This window comes from Periplaneta americana, chromosome 9, assembly GCF_040183065.1.
Source record: "Periplaneta americana isolate PAMFEO1 chromosome 9, P.americana_PAMFEO1_priV1, whole genome shotgun sequence".
In the NCBI taxonomy this organism is placed as follows: domain Eukaryota; kingdom Metazoa; phylum Arthropoda; class Insecta; order Blattodea; family Blattidae; genus Periplaneta; species Periplaneta americana.
The window spans coordinates 88,584,105-88,606,498 of NC_091125.1; the positions used below are offsets into that span (position 1 = coordinate 88,584,105).

Below are 22,394 nucleotides of genomic sequence, written 5' to 3' on the forward strand. Positions count from 1 at the left end.
TGACTGAAGTGTTGCAGTAGATTATTTTGAAAGGGGATGAGCGAAGAATACCACAAAGATGTTATCTGTCTTCAAAGTAACCGTAGTCCACGAAATTATTGACTCTGCTACTCTTTACTCACTTTAGTACAGTGAAAAAATGTCATTTGCTGATGTTCTGTAGTTTTATTTTATTTCCATTTACGTTTAAGACTTTGTGCTGCATGGATTTTTACAATATGGTGTATTATCTTTGATAATTTTATGCAAAAAAATTGAATTGTTTAATTTCAAAACCGGACATTCCAGTTTTTAACACTACTTTTAGGAGAGGAAAGAAAAAAAGCGGTTACGACATCGTACTTCTTTCAAACTGACCCAATTTTGATTCATTAGTTGCTAATTTATATTTACGTTACTAATACTTTCCTTCATATAACATGCCCTATGTGTTACGACGCATGACAAAAAAATTCGAAGTTTGAATTGTCTGGTTTTGAATTTAAACGTTTCAATTCGATCATAGTGGTGAAAGTAACTTAAAATTCAATATTTGGAATTGATATGAGCTTATAATTTTATTGTGTAGGCTATACATATACATTTATCTGAAGATATCGAAAGAAGCTCTCTTACGCTCGAAAAATTTCGTTGTAACAAATGGTCGCTATACCGACATTTTGCTGTATTGAGAAATTGCCGTTTACTACATTTCTAAGAACCGACACACACACACACAATTTAGTCCGTGTATTCTTCCGCGTGCGATAATAGACTTTCTATGCTAAACGGATTCGATCTCTTGGTTACAGGTGGCCTCGCAGTCGGTGAAGGCGACAGTCTTCTGTCAGAAGCCGATAGTTCCTGAGACACCCGCTTGGAGTCATCACGGTAAGAAATAATCACGTCACTTCCTGGTGTAGTTGCTATGCTCTGTTGGTTTGCCACTGTCGCCGCGTTGTTCTGGTTACTCTCCTCGTCGGACGTCACGTTGACGTCATGGTAACGCGTTTCCGGGATGTTTTTGTCCGTCGTGGAGTCGTCCTCGACGTCGATGTCGGTGTCGTCGTCGTCGGGCCGCTGCTGTTGGCTGTCGTCCGCGGACGAGGAGGTGCCGACGCCGACGCTTCCCGATGCCGACGCCATCTCGCGCTTGGCCTCCCACTCGCGGCGCAGCGTGGCGATGTCGACGGCGATGCCCTTGGCCGCCAGCTTGCGCTGCTGGCGCTCCAGCGACTTGAGCAGCTTCTTCTCGCGGCGCTCCCGCTCCTTGCGCACCAGCTCCTCCTCCGGGATCGGCTCCCCGCTGCACGTCTGCGGGTGCGCGTTGTGCGCCGGGCGCCCCGGCCCCTTCTTCGTGTGCTCCTTCTTGCGCCACTTGGCGCGCCGGTTCTGGAACCACACCTGCAACACATGATTTTGTTTTTGACAGTCTCTTTTGTGGGCGGTTTTACCTGCTATGATCGAGACATTTAAGTTATTAGGAGAATTGGTTTTATATTCAGCAAGATTTTGCATGACCTTAAGAAACGCAGAGAACAAGAAGATATTAACATAAAATAGTAACTTAACGTTTTTTTCTTTTTTTTGCTTAAATCATAATATAGTACAGCCTCGCTGATACAAGCCTCGAAAATCCGTTAAATTCGAGACATCTACATCATGCAAATGCATGTTGCCGTGGATCCCCCGATTCCTTTCTATCATAACAATAGCAAGCACCCTGTTACTCAAGCGATGGTGTTACTGCCGCTCAAAAAATGTGCAACATCCTGAAGCGGAAGTTCCTTAAGGACTTCTTAAAAAATAACCTCAATATTGTTGTTCCTTTTTAGATAAAACAATCAAACTGAGTCATAATACTGTAAAAAAGAACAGTTTAATTCATTTCCTTTATTTGTAGCTTCAGTTACTGGTTTTATTTCTTGTCTCCCGATTTTTTCTATAACGCTCCTGTAGTCCTTGTTATTCCAGATATCCGAGGTATCCTGATCCCCATTACCTGGGATTACCAAGATTCTACTGTATGCTATATTGTTACTATTCATATTACACTTTGTATATCAATGCAACGAGAGATGGACTATGACGGTACCTGACGTCTACTTCGAGTACGAAACAGCTGACCAGAATAAACCAAGGAGGAAAACATAACGTGAGGCAGATATAAAACACTGCGGACGAAGGATTAGGGAAACAACTGGTAGTGTCTGAGGTCAGGAGCATAGACAAGACTAATGGAGGAAATGCAAGAGAAGACATGAGAAGAACGAGTGTAGGAAGGAAGCGACTACCAGATATTAGTGATTGTGAGGACTGAATAGATAGGGCGTTGGAGAGGTTATAGCGAAGAAGAAGAGTGCTAAAAAGTGAGTGCAGAAAAGTTAGGGGTGGCAAAAGTGTAAGAAAAGGAACAGAGAAGAAAGTGTTAGTGTAAGAAGATAGGGTAAGAGTGTAATAAGATAAACTATCAAACAATGAATACAATGATATCTGAACAAATGTGAAGTGGAATGAGAGAGAAATTGGAAGTGTAATTTAAGTGAATTAGATATTTGATGTTTTTCAATGTTTTAGATTGGGAGTAGTAGCAGGGGTACTATAACTGTAGGAGTATTATCGAAATAAATATATGGATAGGGGTAATAAAATAGGAAATTTAGGAATGGAAGGGAAACAGTCTAGGTAGGAGGGAGAGAATAGAAGAGGATAGAGGGGGAAGGACATATAGCAATTCAGTCATAATAGAACATTAGAAAGCAATCAAGAAATTCTCGGCAAAGAATACCTTAATAGAAAAGTGTTATATGTATTAAAGGGATGGTGGATCGAAAAACAGAAATGTGAAGGTCCACCATAACTGTGAATTGTAAAGTTGAATGACAAATAAATATCAATATCAATATCAATATTACACTTTGTTTAATGGATTCATGCAGAGTACAAAGGAAAAAAAGTTATTCTGTCATTCGGTAACGAATATTAAATTTAAAGTTGAGTCGTTAAATAAATTGTAATTACAGAGTATTGCTTAAGGAATATTCATTGGACCCGTACTTATCTTTCAATAAGTCATTTAACTCTGTATTTCTAGCGGCTTTAGTCACACAAATCCTAAGACAAGTGGCACGACTATAAAATTGAAATTTAATGCAAAATGTCCACAAACCTATCTTTCGATACCCTAAACCGACACAACAAATCAATATTCTCATACTTGTCTATCAGATTAGATCTAGGCAATACTGCAGTTTAGCCCTGAAAATGACCCGTTGTCTCAGAGAATAGTTTTCAGTTTCACCGCCGGATGTTTATATTGATTAGTAAGTCTTTTAGGGCCGATTTCACCACGTTTCATTAAATCAATCCAAATGAAACATTAAGTAGTGAATATTAAAATATTTAACGATTCACTAAAATGCGAGCTGTTCACCAACCAAAATTTCTTAACATTTAATGAGCATTGAATAATGGCTCATTACGGATAAATAAGTGCGATCAATGAATTTTTCATAACTATATGAGAACATCTTTCTATGAAACCACAGTCTACTATATCGCAAATCATGTACAGTCTTAGGAAAAAGTTTTGTTGTGTCTCTTGGTAGTGGAAATGTTCAAGTTTTGACTCGTGATTTACTGTATGTGCGCTGTCTCCATAGGCTTCAAGCCGAGCACAGTATAACGATAATATATAATGTATTTAAGTTCGGTAAAGAAGAAAAAAGAGTAATCTAGCTATTCCTTTGAAGAACTTTGGAAAGAACAGCGAAAGCAGTGGGAAAGAGTGAAAAATCGGTGAGAAATATAGCAAAAGAATGCGAGAAAGCTAGCATTTCAGGAACGCAGTTTGTGAGTATAACGTAGCGCATTATCCCAGCAATGGATAACATTTTCATATGTAGTAGTATGTGTTACTTCCTTCGAGTCCTCTTTTCTACTACGATTATATCTTCGATGTAAGTTCACGCTCCGAGTTATTCATACATGTTTCGGGTAGGTAGGCTACTGCATTTTGGCAACTTGTGTACAAGCTCTCTCTCTTCCCCTCCACTCCCCGATTCCGCCGTAACACGCATATAAACATGATAGTGTCGCCCTGGAGATCAGCGGTATTCATATTTGCCCCGAGTAATACATTATATAATGCAAACATGCGAGGTGACAAGCGATATTACATATTGAGACTTTAGAGCAGAAGAAAAGAAAGGAGGAAACTCAAACCCACGAATAATTCTATGATAATTCTTCTGCACATAACGAAAGGTACGTAAAATATATCTTTGTAATGCTATGTAGAGTATATTTACTTTTAGAGCTGTCCAGATTTGTTTATGTGCACCTTGTTATTCGCGTAATCGATCGCAGAACCAAGTCAGTGTCCTCGTACTAACTCACGTCCCCGGTCTATGTACAGCTTGATTCAGGAATTTTTGCCCCTGCAAAAAGTAAGTAGATAGACTAAGAGCGAGTTACTCATCACTACTGGCGGGCTGGGTCGCATAGGTCAGGCCGCGCAGTCATAACACCTAACACTTCCTTCTCATCATATCGCGGTACACTCCGTTTTAAAACACAGTATTCTTCCACACGCCCTGTTACTAACCACTACGTCTGTTGACTAAACAATGTCATGATGGCATATTTTCTTGACATAAGTGCCTCTCAGCTACGAGCATATATTACTTTGATTCTTCCTCTTTCCTCTTCCGCTCCTATGCACATTTGTGATTAAATTTATTTCTTATGACGCAACACACAGCTCGCTCACTAGCCAAACAACCAAGGACAGGGGCCAATAACGTTGAATCGAGCTATACCATACTGCAGTCAACTTGTGTAATCGGTCCCCGACACTACAAGCCTAATGATCACAAAGGAGAAACTGCATCCGTGAACGCCATGGATACTCACAGCGACTCGGGACTCCTTAAGGTCCAGCCTCATGGCGAGGGCCTCCCGCATGAACACGTCCGGGTAGTGGGACGCCAGGAACGCGCGTTCCAGCTCTTCCAGCTGCCAGCTGTTGAAGTTGGTGCGCGATCGCCGCCTCTTGCCGCCTCCGCCGCCGACGTCATCTGCGCCCGACGTGGATTCTGCACACAAGAGCATTGCACAAACTTCTGTATACACGATGTTTCATTTACTTTGTTACAAACTTTGGGGATGTGGTAGAGGTGATCAGTATGAACAAGTCTCATATAGGGTTAATCTTAATTCAACCGACAAACTGTGTTGACTGATAAATATGCTCCTGCGTTTGATTACCTAAAGCCTACAAGCAAGTGTGTGTGTGTGTGTGTGTGTGTGTGTGTGTGTGTGTGCGTGCGTGCGTGCGTGCGTGCGTGTGCGTGTGCGCGCGCGAGACTTCGGCCATCCTCAAAAGAGATAAGAAAAGGCTTCATGCGAAGCTGACATCAACAAAGATGAATTTATTACTGGCTATTTCGTTTATATGACGCCATTCCATTTTCGACCAATGAAGTGTAATAATGAAATTTTGAATTCCAACCAGTCACAGTCAGACATCGCGATAATTTCTGCAGCTAGATTTATCGCATGGTCGTTCTTTTGTTTAGTCAGTGTCGCCAACTGTTCCCACGTAAATCGATGAGCATGAATCCATTAATATGCATCTACAAGGTTAAACTTTTCTTTCAACTTTACGCATTTAAGCAATGGAAGCAATATTGATATTTAATATTAATTAATATATTTACTCAGTGAAGACGACGTTCAAAACGGCGCATCATGTAGACACAAAATCTTCCTGCATCTTAATTGAACGTACGTTTTAAACTTGATTCTTTCAATATTCTTCCCAGATTGCATGCATACGCGCATGGAAAATTGAACTGTGTAGATGAAGCTTAGATCCTTTACATACTACAGCGAGAATGCGTTTGTCGAGCTATGGAAAATGCTTTTCTGTAGCACGGAATAACGGTCGAAATAAGGCATAGTTGACATTGGTCCTGCTCCCACAGGTAACCTGACCTAACCTAACTTTAGCCTATCAAATTTGGGAACAACTGGATAATACGCACGGCAGACCAATATCGATAGTCAACTCTACTCGCTGGCCACTAGTCACCGGGCCGTACCGAGCCCTATCAAACAAAATATAATCGAAATGGTGGTAGTCAAATTCGCGACTATATTCTTAAATAATTCACTCCATTAGTCAAGTTCAAGGTTTTATGTAGTACAACGGCGGTTTTTTTAATGCATTAAATGAAAATGAAGATGTAATGAGATAATAAACTAGGTTATCACAAGGAAATTAACAGGAAAAAAGGCGTGTTTCACGTAATACAATTAAAAAGACGGAAAGTAAATTTCCGGTTAATGTTCGCCAAAGCGTAAAGTACGTAATTATGACGGCGTTGCTGTTTTATTTCTGGCCTATAGAAAAATACCTAGCCTTTTACGGAAAAAAATTTAAGGACCATGAAATTATTCACCGCTTTCATTATAGGCCTATTATTTTTTAACAATATTACGAATCAAAAACTGTCATATTATATAATTTTAACCACTACATGGACGAACCAAATCAAGCTAACCTAACCTAACCAAAGCTAACCTAACCTAACCAAAGCTAACCTAACCTAACCAAAGCTAAGCTAACCTAACCAAAACTAATCTAACCTAACCAAAGCTAATTTAACCTAACCTAAGCTAACCTAACCAAAGCTAACCTAACCTAACCTAACCTAACCAAAGCTAAGCTAACCTAACCAAAACTAATCTAACCTAACCAAAGCTAATTTAACCTAACCTAAGCTAACCTAACCTAACCTAAGCTAAGCTAATCTAAGCTAAGCTAACCTAACATAACATAACATAACATAACCTTCGTAAATGCAAGGCCTGTAACCGGAGCAAGAAGGGATCTCAATCATTTAATCTGCAAGTACACGCAAAAATAAATTCAAGTAAGGATCACGCTCCCACTGCATGAGAGGTCCGCGCATGCGCTACAGCAAAACTGTTTCTGTCCCGAGCCTCTCATCTAAGGCACTCGTCATAATTTACTCGCAATATTTACGCAAATACACATTGTCGCTAACAGTGGTGCTATCTCTCAATAATGTTCAGAACGAAGGAGGTAGACAGAGAGAGAAAAAATTTCTCCCGCCAACTACGCCACACACCAACGTCACGTTCTTATGTTGGTGACATTGTGTATTTACTTAAATTTGGTGCTAAACGTAACGGCACGGTTCAAAGTGACCGTGCTAATTCTCCAGTATAGCGCAAATTTGTATTACGTGAATGAAATTAAACAATTAATAGAAAGTCAGATGTTCAAATCAGCGCATATCAAACCCAAAAACCTTGTATAGTATTATATACAACGTCTTTGATCAAACTGCTTTCCGTATGGCGTAATAACATTTGTGTTTTACTTATCTGTACAGAGATGATGTAGCAACATATGTCTCGCTGGGTATGCCGTCTATCTGTAGTGTGAATACATAAGCATTGCTAGCTATCTCCATACATATTACATAGTTCATAATTCTCGGTGTAGTGTGTAACGTAACAATGAAGTACTAAATAAAGTGCGAAATCCTACTTCCACATCTACATCTTCATCTTCTAATTCCATGTCCATTGTAAGCTATTTGAAGAAAATTACACTCCTTCATTCAGATTTGATAACTGCGTTTTCAACAATTCTTCATTTAATTAATGTACTGTATTAATCAGGTTACTTGCAATTATATTATAAAATGTTTAAATTAAATTATTATTTCAGCAGATAATGAAAATGTATTTCTGTTATTATAATTTAATAAGAGAAAAGCGTAGTACATGTAATTAACATTGTTAAACCTGTATTTCACTTTTCGCAATTGGTATTACTGAATAACATCCAGTTTCTTTATTGCAGTAATCGATATTCACCTATTTCAACTTCACATGTCTGAATAGGTTAAGTGTTCGTAAACATATAATTATTAACATTTTGTGAGCGAATTTTAGGGATATATTATTTACATTTCTATTTTATTCACGAAATAGTCCTAATAAATGTCACTCGAGATTACTACAGATTATTTGATGAATTGCTTTTATTAACAAATACAATGCCACTTTATTACTAATGACGGTATAATTAGTAAAGTAGACATAACGGGTGATTCAAAAAGTTGTACTGAAACTGAAAGAGCTTTTAGAGGGGTCGAACTATAACATTTTTGGAATAGGAACTTGTGGTCCCCAAAGTAATTTATCAGCCAGTAAAAGCCCGTAATGCCAGAATTTCCACCGCATATTTAATCATACTTTGTACCTTATTCTGCCACAACTTTTCAATGGGGAGATTTATAACACTTGCAACAAGTTATTTTAGAGTTATTATCTTCAGTTATTGTGCGTCAACAGATGTATATGTAACAGAATGGAACACCAGCACAACTTATTCTTGCTATACTAGACTCTCTAAGTCTCGCATATCTCGTAAGCTGGATCGGAAGAGGAGGTCCCATTTGAATGGCCAGCTCGCTCGCCTGATTTCAAGTCTCTTGGTTACTTTTTTTGAGCATATCAAAAGCCTCGTTTATGTGACACCGGTGAAATATCCAGAAATATCCATAGCTAAAAACTTGCAGCGTCTGATGTTCGGTGGTATCTTGAGTATTTGGAAGAGTGCACTAGAGTTTCCATCGACACTGCAATGCCTGCACTGAATGTGGTGGTCGCCGATTCGAACAAATTTTAGTATTAAGTTCATGTAATTTTTATATATTAAAATGTTTGCACAAATTAGGCTACTATTACTTCATTGATATGTTGTTTGCTATGTAGTTCCTCATATTCACAGTCTTATACTGCCTCAGGATTACTTCCTAGACCGTTAGTTTCTATTGTGAAATTGTTACATTTTAACCCCTCAGGAACCTCCTTCAGTTTGAGCATATGGGTATAATACATGGTGATTCAGTGACTATGTTACAAACTCTTAGGGATGATATAGGAGACAATTATGAACAACTTTTATATAGGAACCTATGTCCGGAAACATTCTGTTTGGTAGTTACAAGCCTAGATATGGTAGTCAGTGTAACCAGCTAGAATCAAACTCAAGACCACCCTTTTGAAGTTTTGTTGCAGAAAACCTGTTCCTGCAAACGTTGGTGATTTCTCATAAACATGGTATAATCTAGTTGGCATCGTAAATTATATTTTGACTGATTAAATCTTGCAAATTTCCTTCCATTATCTTTTGCTCTTCCATAAATGAAATGCATAACAGCAAGTTGCGAGGAAAGTTGCAAGATTTAATCAATCAAAATATCATTACGATGCCAACTAGCTTATACCATGTTTATGAGAAATCACCAACGTTTGCAGGAACGAGTTGTCTGCAACAAAACTTCAAAAGGATAGCCTTGAGTTCTATTCTAGCTGGTTACACTGACTAACATATCTAGGCTTGTAACTACACACAGAATGTTTCCGGACATAGGATCCTGTATCTTCTATCATTCCTAAGAGTTCGTAACATAGTCACTGAATCACCCTGTATTGCATCCGTGAATCAAACCGCTTACTTTGTAACAGGACGTTAACTATGAAAACGGACAGAATTTAAGAATGTAAGTTCTATAATGTATATGGAAGATATAATTTTATTTTAAACTTTTTAATAATTTTTAAATCTTAAATATGGAAATCCGTAAGCAAAAATAAAATATTACAATAAAAATTACAATATAGCCTATTAATATCCGTCTCGTGTGAATTTGCTACTATTTGTGCTTCTATCGAGTGAGGTAACAGAGTTTGACTGCAACTTGTGGTTAAGCAGGCAGGAATGTGACTGATAGTATTAGATACTAAATTATTTCGAAATAAAGTATACAGTATGTACAGAGTTCTCATTTTATGAGGAAACTTATCATCATTCCGCCGCCGGCCGACTTCCTGCTTTCTCGACCACAGTATAGAAAGCCAGTTCTACAAAACATCCCAGCAGTTAGTTAAATGTCTTGTTTTGCCGGTAGTAACGGAACACGCTTCCCGTCGCAGCAAGCACGACACGCAGGAAAATATACGCCGGGGTTCTGCTGTAATCTAGTTTCCTCGTAAAATGACAGCATTGTGGTCCGTCCCAGGAATCTGCAGAGTAGAGAGAAGAAAGAAAACTTCTGTGCAAGTGGTATATGGGAAAGCTAGGACCAAGGATCGCTCTGGGGGGAGATGTTGGTTGGACGAAGCGAGCAATCGCTTGCAGGGAGAGGATCATTTCTACCAGAAATCTACTCTACAATCTGCCATGAGCATCTTTACCCCTTAGCGGCCTCGCTAATGCTGCCCGCAATACACTCCGGCACAGTTAGACTTCGGCCCCATATGCGTGAAGTTACTGTACAGATACCTGGGACGGATCATATATTATGAGTAATGAAAAAGTCTGTGTCAATATTGATAGCACTACTTTTATTTTATTGCACTTTTGAATATAAGTAATGAAGTTGATAATGCATGATGATTTATATCAGTAAACATATACGAGTACATTGTAAAAGCAAGGAATGTAAAACGTGTTTAATAGGCGGGTCTATTTGACACCAATTGGGTCGGACAAATATTATGAGTAATGAAAAAGTATGTGTCAGTCTTGATGGCACTACTTTAATTTTATTACAGTTTTGAATATAAGTAATTAAGTTGATAATGCATCCTTATACTGCTTGTTTGAGGCTTGAAAGTAATGTAGTTTTCCCTAAGATAGGTTACTCTTTTAGACCGAAAAAGGAATGAAGAAATTTTAGAACAATTAGAAGTAGAGTCAGTAGAAGAAAAAATCACCAGATACAAATTCAATTGGCTAGATCATGTAAGAAGAATGGAAAATTCAAGAATCCCAAAAATTATGATGCAATATAAACCTAGAGGACATCGTCGACCAGGAAGACCGTTAAGAAGACTGCTAGATGGGGCCGAAACAGGTCTACAGAGGCCTAATTCGTGAAGGATGATGATGATGATGATGATGATAATGCATGATGATTGATATCAGTAAACATATATGAGTACATTGTAAAAGCAAGGAATTTAAAACGTGTTTAATAGGCGGGTCTGTTTGACACCAATTGGGACGGACTCAAATATTATGAGTAATTAATATTTGAGGAGAAATAATAATATGAGTAATGACAAAGTATGTGTCAGTCTTGATGGCACTACTTTTATTTTATTGTAGTTTTGAATATAAGTAATGAAGTTGATAATGCACGATGATTGATATCAGTAAACATTTACGACGAGTACATTGTAAAAGCAAGGAATTTGAAACTTGTTTAATAGGGGGGTCTATTTGACACCAATTGGGACGGACCAAATATTATGAGTAATTAATATTTGAGGAGAAATAATATTATGAGTAATGACAAAGTATGTGTCGGTCGTCTTTATGGCACTACTTTTATTTTATTGCAGTTTTCAATATAAGTAATGAAGTTGATAATGCATGATGATTGATATCAGTAAACATATAGCCTACGAGTACATTGTAAAAGCAAGGGATTTAAAACGTGTTTAATAGGCGGATCTATTTGACACCAATTTCGCCCATGTATATGCAGTTCATTCGTTTAAGCATTGATCTTTATAAGTGTACGTACAGCACTAATAAGTTATCTAAGAATCTTAGCTATAATTACAGTATTTCTTACCTTGTTCCATTTCACGTGATTTTTTTCTTCGACTTATATTTATTCCGATAAAAAAAGGAACCCTTATTTATCTAACATACAGAACACCAAAACGTCATCGTCACACTTGCGTAACTTGTTGAATTTATTTCACAACCTATACTGAGATAGCCCTTTTAAAATGTGTTCGTTTACTGGCTTCAATTTTTGGTAGTGCGTGCTAATATAACCATATCACTTTAGAGTATCTGAAAATGTATTTGCATGTGACATTGACATGATTCTATTTTCGGAATTCAAATACAGTGTTATGGTCAGTGCCCTCCTTATCTGTTCCGATGTTTCGTAATAGTTACAAATTTAGAAAAACAGTTACAAATATAGAAAGACAATCGGCGTCCATATCAATAATGAGTTTCCATACTTCAGCCACCTACTTCACTTGATACAAGGACACTAAAATTAGTCATGAATTCGATAGTTCAGGTCATAAACCAGCTGGTATCTTAATGGAAATTTTTATCATAGGAATTTCGTATTGTTATAACTTGACACCTTTCCGTTTGTTTCTGGTTACGCTTGTCATCTGTTTCTATATTTGAGTAATGAGTTAAGCTTTAGTAAAGATTACATTAAATCCTGCAATCCTAGGAAGCTCATGCAAGATTCATGGTAGGAAGAGTTGTTGGAGAAACCTTTTTTTTCGGTTATTCGATTTATTTTCAAATTATATACAAATAAAGAATATAAATTTTCTCTTTATTCAGATACAGTATTTCGTTGCATATAAAGCGCTTTCTGTGTGTTACAGGTAAATACAAAAAATACATTAATCAACATTTTTTCCGCGATCATATTTTTGAAATTGCAAATACAATATATTTTGCATTGAAAATTTAGAGCAATATTATTCCAAAACCTTTCCAAAACTCTACTGTAATGGTAACTAAGTAACAATAAGTGCTCTGTAATGAGTCTATTTCAGCATACTTCTATGTTATGAAGAATGGTTTCCCTAGCAACAAGTTTCTGTGTGGTAATTCTAACTTTCATGGCAATGTACTCGTATACGTTTACTAATATTAATCCTAACAACAGTAGCTGTAATACAACAAAAATTACGATCGTGCAGAAATGTTATTTATATTCCTCACAATTACGCACCAAAATCAATCACGACAAATTTTATGCTCGAAATTCAGATTAATACAAGTTACAGGGTTTTGGCAGAGAGACTTTCTTGCATATGAGTTATACTTTTTATTTTTATCATAAACCCAAGAGATCAATTCAGATGAAACAGGAATTACATTGTAAATACTTGTAGAGATATATGCTATACATTAAATAAATACTTACAAATGACTTTTAGAGAACTCTGAGGTTCATCGCCGTCCTCTATAAGCCCGTCATCTGTCCCTATCCTGAGCAAGATTAATTCAGTCCCTAGCTAAATATCCCACCTCCTTCAAATACATTTTAATATTATTTTCCCATATCTCAATCTCTGCCTCCCCAAAGGTCTTTTTCCCTTCGGCCTCCCAAGTAACACACTATATGCATTTCTGGATTCTACCATACGTGCTACATTCCCTGCTCATCTCAAACGTCTAAATTTAATGTTTCTAGTTACGTTAGGTGAAGAATACAATGCATGCAGTTCTGCGTTGTGTAACTTTTTCCATTCTCCTGTAACTTCATCCCTCTTACAAGCAAACATTCTGATGGAGGCAGATAAAAAAGTTAATTTTTTTTCTTCCACCATGTTAATAATGTCAAAAGTAGTGCTTATACAAATTTTTACCACTCGGCTGGAATTACGAGGCCGTCCAGAAAGTGATTTCTATGGGGCCGTTTACAGAAAAAAGCACAATTACATGGAAAGATTTATTGAAACAGATACAGCAATTGTTGCACTATTTTTCAACTTATCCCCCACTGGAATTGAGACATTTGTCATGACATGGGATCGATTTTTGTACCCTTGTGTCGTAGAAGTCAGCCGCCTGGAATCGGAACCAGCGTTTGACAGCCCTCTGCACCTCTCTGTCGATCCCATGGTATGACAAATGTCCCAGTTCCCTTGGAGAAAAATAGCTCAATAATTTTTCCAATGAAATTGTGTTTTTACTGTTAACGGCCACTGGCGAATTTATTTTTTTTTACCGCTCTTGTGTCAATATAGTCGCGACATTGAAATTATTTCATTGTCCAATATCTCGAAACAGATTTTTGGCGCTTGGTCTATTATTGCGTAACTCAGCTAATTCTATCAACTGTGTTTCGCTTCTTTGATTTTCTTCTGTCGCTATTGCTTCGAAGCTTTATGTATGTGTCTTTTTTAATTTCCTTCAAAACCTCCATGAAATGATATAGTATATTAACATCGGAAACATTAAATTTCTGGTCGAATTTACCATGAAACGATTCGCAGCAGTTTATAGTCCGGTCTCCTGTTTTACCAAAATTATCCCACATTTCAGGAAGGAAGTCAGATTCACAACACACAATTCAAGAACCATTCAGGGAAGACTACCGCGTCACCACATCCGGGAGCCGATACGATTGTGCAAGGAGTAATACCGCTCCACCACACCCGGGAGCCGATACGACTGTTCAATGAAGAATACCGCTCTACATCCCGGAGCCGATACGACTGTTCAAGGAAGACTACCGCTTCACACCCGGGAACCGATACGACTGTTCAAGGAAGAATTCCGCTCCACACCCGGGAGCCGATACGACTGTTCAAGGAAAAATACCGCTCCACACCCGGGAGCCGATACGACTGTTCAAGGAAGAATACCGCTTCACACCCGGGAACCGATACGACTGTTCAAGGAAGACTACCGCTTCACACCTGGGAACCGATACGACTGTTCAAGGAAGAATACCGCTCCACACCCGGGGGCAAATACGACTGTTCAAGGAAGAATACCGCTCCATATCTGGGAGCCGATACGATTGTTCAAGGAAGAATACCGCTCCACATCTGGGAGCCGATACGACTGTTCAAGGAAGAATACCGCTCCACACCCTGCAGCCGATACGACTGTTCAATGAACAATACCGCTCTACATCCCGGAGCCGATACGACTGTTCAAGGAAGAATACCGCTCCACACCCGGGAACCGATACGACTGTTCAAGGAAGAATACCGCTCCACACCCGGGAACCGATACGACTGTTCAAGGAAAAATACCGCTCCACACCCGGGAGCCGATACGACTGTTCAAGGAAGAATACCGCTCCACACCCGGGGGCCAATACGACTGTTCAAGGAAGAATACCGCTCCACACCCGGGAGCCGATACGACTGTTCAAGGAAGAATACCGCTCCACACCCGGGGGCCAATACGACTGTTCAAGGAAGAATACCGCTCCACACCCGGGAGCCGATACGACTGTTCAAGGAAGAATACCGCTCCACACCCGGGGGCCAATACGACTGTTCAAGGAAGAATACCGCTCCACACCCGGGAACCGATACGACTGTTCAAGGAAGAATACCGTTCCACACCCGGGAGTCGATACGACTGTTCAAGGAAGAATACCGCTCCACACCCGGGAACCGATACGACTGTTCAAGGAAAAATACCGCGCCACATCCGGGAGTCGATACGACTGTTCAAGGAAGAATACCGCTCCACCACACTCGGGAGCCGATACTGTTCAAGGAAGAATACCGCTCTACACCCGGGAGCCGATACGACTGTTCAAGGAAGAATACCTCTCCACACCCGGGAGCCGATACGACTGTTCAAGGAAAAATACCGCTCCACACCCGGGAGCCGATACGACTGTTCAAGGAAGAATACCACTCCACCACGCTCGGGAGCCGATACGACTGTTCAAGGAAGAATACCGCTCTACACCCCGGAGCCCATACAACCGTTCAGGCAAGAATAACGTTTCAGACCAGGGAGCCAATACGACCATGAAGTGTAACCACGGGAGCCGATGCGACTACACCGTAGCAAGGTTTTGTGCGGTTCTGATCGTTCGAGGTCAAGTACATCCCTTGTTAGTAACGACTCAAATAGTGACCTTCTGGTAGGTGTCTCTTGATGTACGTAGTACACGGTGTTCACCAAGAGATTCTAATATTTTGAAAAGGAATATGTATACAACCATTACGTGCATGAAAATGATAGTTGTAAATGAATGCACTGAAAATGTACCGTACCGGTCCACTGAAGCTTCATCTAATTCATACACAGGGTGTTAAAAAAACCTGTAATGTTTTGAGATGTGGTAGTATTCATCAAAACAAGAAAATAAAAGTTCAATAAATATGGTCGTAAAATGAATATCTTTCTGTTATGAGTACATGTTCATCAATGCTATAGGAAATGCTCATTGTGAGATTCATAAAAAAAGATCTGAAACAGAGTTGGACTAAATAAATTCTAGGATATTTTAATGTGACGTTTTGCAATATTTATTATTATTATTATTATTATTATTATTATTATTATTATTATTATTATTATTATTATTATTATTATTATTATTATTTAGTTATCTTGAATATCAAAGTTTTTTAATTGTTTTGGCTTATTAGTATTACTTGTAAGTTCATTAGTATCTCTTCCAAGTGTAATACAGTCATTAATTTTCGATCAGACGGATATTACGTGGTTCTGACACTGCATTTAAGCAGGTTGTGAAATGTTCCTATATCATAACATTACGTTTCCGGGAGACAGTGTGTTAACACGTGGAAATTATGTAAGGTAATAATGGTATAGAATCAGACGGTCTGGCGGACAGACGGACGCATGGGGCTCGTTATGATGGCCTGAATAAAAGCCTAGGCCGGCAGATGGTAGGGAGAAGGGGAGGATGGCACATATCAATTTGTGTATGGTTTTTGCATGCATTAGTGAGAGTGCAAACAACCTCTGCCTTTAAATACACTGCAAAAAGGCGTTCGAGAGTATTGCGCAAACGCAGAAATGCAATAGCGGTTCAAGTAACAATATCCAGTGAAACCTGAAGTCTAAAGACCTCACATAATGCACATACAGAGTGGTTCAAAAATTGAAAAATTCTATTAAATTGTAGCTGGTGCAAGATGGCTATTTGGTACAGGAAATATTACATAACTTGAAAAAAATGCGTAATCTTTTCAGAGATACAATAATTTGAAGTGCAATTTGAAATAGAGTAATGCTATGATGCGATTTCTGTTACATGGGGTTGCTATTAATTGGGATAATAATGAAAACAACTTTATAACGTCAGTAAATACTTTGTTATTATTAGTTAAAAATATTCGTTCGTACCAGTTGTATTACACCACTGCGGAGCCTTACCTTTGTTTACAAGATCTGTTCAGTATTATGTATCCATAGCGACGCACGCGTGGCAGCTGTTATTGCCCTACATAATGCTTGAAATATGCAAAGATAGATCAATGTCTTAATGAAAATAATATATAATATTACTTACTTACAAATGGCTTTTATTGAACTCGAAGGTTCATTGCCGCCCTCACATAAGCTGTGCAAGATTAATCTATGCCACTCCGGGTAGCTCAGTGGTAGAGCGTTGGTACGTTAAACCAAAGGTCCCGGGTTCGATACCCGGCTCCGGAACAATTTTTCCCTCGAAATTATTCAAATCAACTTTACAGGGAGTTATACCTGAAATCTTGATTTGCATAATACACGTCACTGTTCGTTAACAGAAAACCACAACTTAAGTCACACAGAGTTAGTGTGCACTCGAAGTTGGTTGCTTAACGGTTGTCAGCCCACTTTGAGGTCTGTGGATATAGAGGGAAAAATTGGATCGGTGTCGGTTAGAGTTCCCGGGTAGCTCAGTGGTAGATCGTTGGTACGTTAAACCAAAGGTCCCGGGTTCGATACCCGGCTCCGGAACAATTTTTCCCTCGAAATTATTCAAGATTAATCTACTCTCTATCATCATATCCCATCTCCCTCAAATCCATTTTAATATTATCCTCCCATCTACGTCTCGGGCTCCCCAAAGGTCTTTTTCCCTCCGGCCTCCCAACTAACACTCTACATACATTTCTGGATTCGCCCATACGTGCTACATGCCCTGCCCATCTCAAACGTCTGGATTTAATGTTCCTAATTATGTCAGGTGAAGAATACAATGCGTGAAGTTCTGCGTTATGTAACTTTCTCCATTCTCCTATAATTTCATCCCTATTAGACCCTAAGAACCTTATTCTCAATCATCCTTAATCTCTGTTCCTCTCTCAAAGTAAGAGTCCAAGTTTCACAACCATACAATATTACATAATATTAATAATAACTAAACTGCGCTGGAATTTGGTAATTTATCGAAGTAGTTCATACTGACCATTTTCCACTGAATGTCATTTATTTTGTTTTATTGACAGAGACTTTCATTGAAATGGAGCTTCCGGGCTAAGATGCCGTGGTCTACTGGTGTAGATATTCTCAGACGTTTCGACTACTATTGCGGCAGATATCTTCAGACATCCTAGGTTGAAGTCTTCTGCTAGGGGTACCGGTGACAACTGATACGGTGACTGGTTGCCTGTCCTTATTTATAGAGCCGGGGATTGGCCTTGGTGTTCCCTTGTCGAAGACATGTACCCCTAGCAGAAGACTTCAACCTAGGATGTCTGAAGATGTCTGCCGCAGTATTAGACGAAATGTCTGGGAATATCGGCATCTTATCCCGGAAGCTTCATTTCAATTAGACACCGGCCGTGAAAACCTAAATGCTAAGAGATTTTCATGTTATATGGTTTAATATTTTCTTGCTTTTATAATGATCTCTCTAGATATTTTTAAGGAAGATTTAAATTATACTATTTTACTTGTAATTACTGTACGTTTATTTGCTTGCTTTCTTTGTTTGCTTTGCTTTGTTCGCTTTGCTTGCTTGTTTTGGTTTGCTTGCTGACTTGGCTTTGCTTTGCTAGCTTGTTTAGCTTTGATTCTTACTTTGATTGATTGATTGATTGATTGAATGGTTCCTTCGCTTTGCTTTGTTTTCTTTGCTTGACTTGATTTGTTTTACGATGAAAGAGTAGTGGAACGGAGAAAAATTCTCTCCGGCACCGGGATTTGAACCCAGGTTTTCAGCTATATATATATATATATATATATATATATATATATATATATATATTTGCTTTGTTTTGCTTGCTTGCTTTATTTTTGTGCAGTTAATGCCAACAGGCCTTCTCTTCCGCTCCCCCATAAATAGCCTACAAATACAAGTAAATCATAAACAAAACATATTAAAGAGAAAAGAAACATGTTTTGTTATCCTTACAAATAAGTACATAGGATTTCACCTGGTGATTCAGTAAAACAAGCAAAAATTAAACAGTAAGTAGGGGATGCTCTACTGAACGTCTTGAGATAGGTTACTTGGCGTCTGCGAAGCCAGATGAAGGCGGTACAACTCCATCGTCCTATAGATATTGTTAATAACTCTCAGAATGTCTTTCGTTGATACATAGAATGTTTTGTCATGTGGCAATGTAAATACGATAGACAGAATCACCTTGTGGACGATAGGTCAACAAACAAAACCAGATAGTCCATATTTTCAAATATTAAATGTAAATATTTTCAAATATTAAATGTAAATACTAACGATTTTTGTAATAAAAATTCTTACACAGACGTTTAACTGCCTTATACTTATAACTGCCTTATAAGTTTTTTTTATTACGACTAATATTCACTACATACTTCGTGTATAACAATACAACTGTTACACAGCTACGTCATAGTTTCGTCATTATTTTATAACGAAAGGTAACAGAATAACTGAAATTCTTTATTGCATCTGATAGTGTGCGCTAGTGTGCCGTGTCAAGTATCGACAGTACAACTGAGCCTGATGGATTACCAAGCTATAGTTTGATCAAAGAGTACAGTTACAGCAATATTATTCTAATTATTCTGTGCTCTTTGGTTTATTCTTATGAGGTTACAAGACAACGGTCATCGATGACAATCGATACGAATAGCTGTTAGAGAGGCAGCTTTTCTTTTTATCTGTGTAGGTTACAAGACAACGGTCATCGATGACAATCGATACGAATAGCTGTTAGAGAGGCAGCTTTTTTTTTATCTGTGTAGGTTACAACGCTTAAACAGAGGGTTTCGTGTGCATTACTGTACAACAAAGCAATTCGTGTGTTTAGTAAAACACTGTTTACATATCCATCGCTTGTCAGTGGTTTATTAGTAACGTTTTCTGTTCCAATTCTACATAACCCTCGCATAAAGATTATACACAGTTCATTAGTAAGACCGTAATAGTGTAAATAATAAGTTAAATAATAATTGTGAATACATGGAAAGCAGTAAGCTAGAGTGATAGACATGTTTAAGACTACAACGCCTTGATATGGTTTCGTAGACCCTAAGTTCCGTATCTCAAAATTTCAGTAGAGCATTTCCTATTTCGTGTTCAACCTTTGGGCGGGCGCGCCTTTTCTGGTAACACGACCAGGCGCGCGGAGCACACTGTGCCCCACACAGCTTTTAATTAAAAACCAGCCTTTTCTATAATTTTAACTGAATATTTTTAAGAGCGTTCTTATACACTTTATTATTATTATTATTATTATTATTATTATTATTATTATTATTATTATTATTATTATTATTATATTTGAATAAAATGCGAATACTCGAATGGAGGAATAGGCGCGCGCAGAAGAAATAGGAACTTATCCCCTCCACACAATCGGAAAATCACGACATGGCGTACACCGTGCGCCGCCGCGCCAGCCGGAGGGTTGACTTTTGTACTCTTTGTAATGAATTACCCATTGTGTATATTTTTATATACAAGATTGACCACATAAAGTGTTACAAGTTAGTTTCTCTTAAGTTGACCAGTAAAACTAAATTCTAATTTTTCCAAATGTCGTTAGAATGGGGGGGAGGGGACATTTCAGATTGCATCACGGTGAATCGCCCTCTTGAGACATGGGGGACAGCTTTGATATTTTCATTTATTTAATTTACTCATTTATATAACTGGCTAGCTAGTGAGTACAAATTAAATTTATAAAACAAAAATGTGTCTAGCCAGTACCGTAAGAGCCAGGCTCGTGTACGGTGTGGTCTTAGTCAATAATATAACATAAAATTTACAAGGACAGTTTACTAAATACAATAAGTAACTTAATTGAAACCAATAAATACAACACAAGAGCAAGAATAAAGAAGAAAGAGAAAAAGAGAGAAAAATACACATTTAATATAAATTGACAATTCGACAGAAGCCGGTGATATTCAATAAAAACATGAATATAGTCGACAGAAATAAAAGGTAAAAAATGCATTTGTTAATATTATATATCATGAATAATTTTATAAATTTATTTTTTAAAACCTTCAATTTTAAAATATTTCAAATTTGGAAAATGGTTTGTAATTTTGTTATAAAGTCTGGGGCCGAAACTAGCACCGCGTTTAAGAGCTGCACTTGTATGGCATTTAGGCTCAATTAATGGCAAAGCAGACTGGAATGGAATAATGTATTTTTTTTATTCTGACTTTCCTTCGACAAATCGAGCAATTTTTATAATGAAATTAGGTGAAATCCCATTTAGTTTCATTGATCTATTTAAGAGAAACTAAATTGAAACACTTTATGTGAACCATCTAGTGCGTGTGTTTCTTTTATGACGGTTCCTTGACTATGAATTCAGTTAAGTTTAACTTCGGATAACTAATTTTGAATGGCCCCTATACAGTCACTTCATGTGCGTGATCTTTATGACGTCTTCCGCAATAAGGATGAAAACAGCATTCATTCTTAAATGTTCCTAGATATCTTTATTATACCACGAGTATTATTTATATTTCATAATGTCACTCCTTCTAATTTCTGTATGAATAAATTGTTACATAAAACTTGACAGTTTTTTAATTAGCGCTTTAACTGCTTACTTTATGCAGGTTTCGTCATTTGACCTTCAGGAAAAAATGGTTACATTGCTAATTGAAAATATGTGCTTGTAGCCTGTAATTTTGTGTAACAAATTCTCAAGCCCACATAATATTAGTAGCGTATCAAAATATGACGTCTTGTTTTTTTTTTTTCTTAATTATCTCTGAAACAGTCATAATGACAATGGACTCGATTACCTACCCGTAGTGACCGTTGACCACATTTGGCAGTTTTTATCTTCCTCCAGCTGTTTAAGAGAGAGAAATTGTTTTAATATTCTACAGTATTACCTGTAATTTGTGAATTTTCCATGATACCAAGCCACTGCGAACTGAATATTTATATACAGTATAGAGGCTAACAATGTTGTTGGTACACCTCATATATTATTAAACCGACGTTTGAAATTACCTTAAAATTCAAAATAGGCTATATCAATAACACTAAATTCATTATGTTTGATGAGTTAAACACGAACAGAGTGGCATGACTAAAATTAATTTATCTGTACATACACCTGTTCCTTACATAAAAATTTAAAGTACATATTCTGTGAAATACATATATAGCAGAGCGTCTCGTTTAGACACAGTGAAAACGTAAACAAAGTGCAGGTAACGTGTGGGGGGAGGAAGAGCCATACAATAAACACGAGGTATGCACAAGGTTTTAGTTACAACATTTATGGCGGAGCATTAATTGAAATTATATTTTCCAAAAACACACAAAACAAAACAACACAAATTGCATAGCGTTATCACATACACATTTTAACAAACAAGCAATTGTAACGTTGAAATAATTCAATATAACAAA

The 22,394-nt window shown here is 37.8% G+C and overlaps 1 protein-coding gene across 1 annotated transcript in view; it reads right to left on the reverse strand.

Annotated features, from left to right (window-relative positions):
- Nucleotides 1-531: 531 nt before the first annotated feature.
- Nucleotides 532-22,394, reverse strand: part of LOC138706205 (uncharacterized) — a 99,609-nt gene continuing 77,746 nt past the window's right edge. Inside the window, exons 2-3 of the mRNA XM_069835231.1 lie at nucleotides 4,894-5,075; nucleotides 532-1,383 (exon numbers count right to left, since the gene is read on the reverse strand). Of these exons, the coding sequence (XP_069691332.1) occupies nucleotides 721-1,383; nucleotides 4,894-5,075 (845 nt within the window). The 3' untranslated portion in view covers nucleotides 532-720. The remainder of the gene's footprint in view (nucleotides 1,384-4,893; nucleotides 5,076-22,394) is intronic.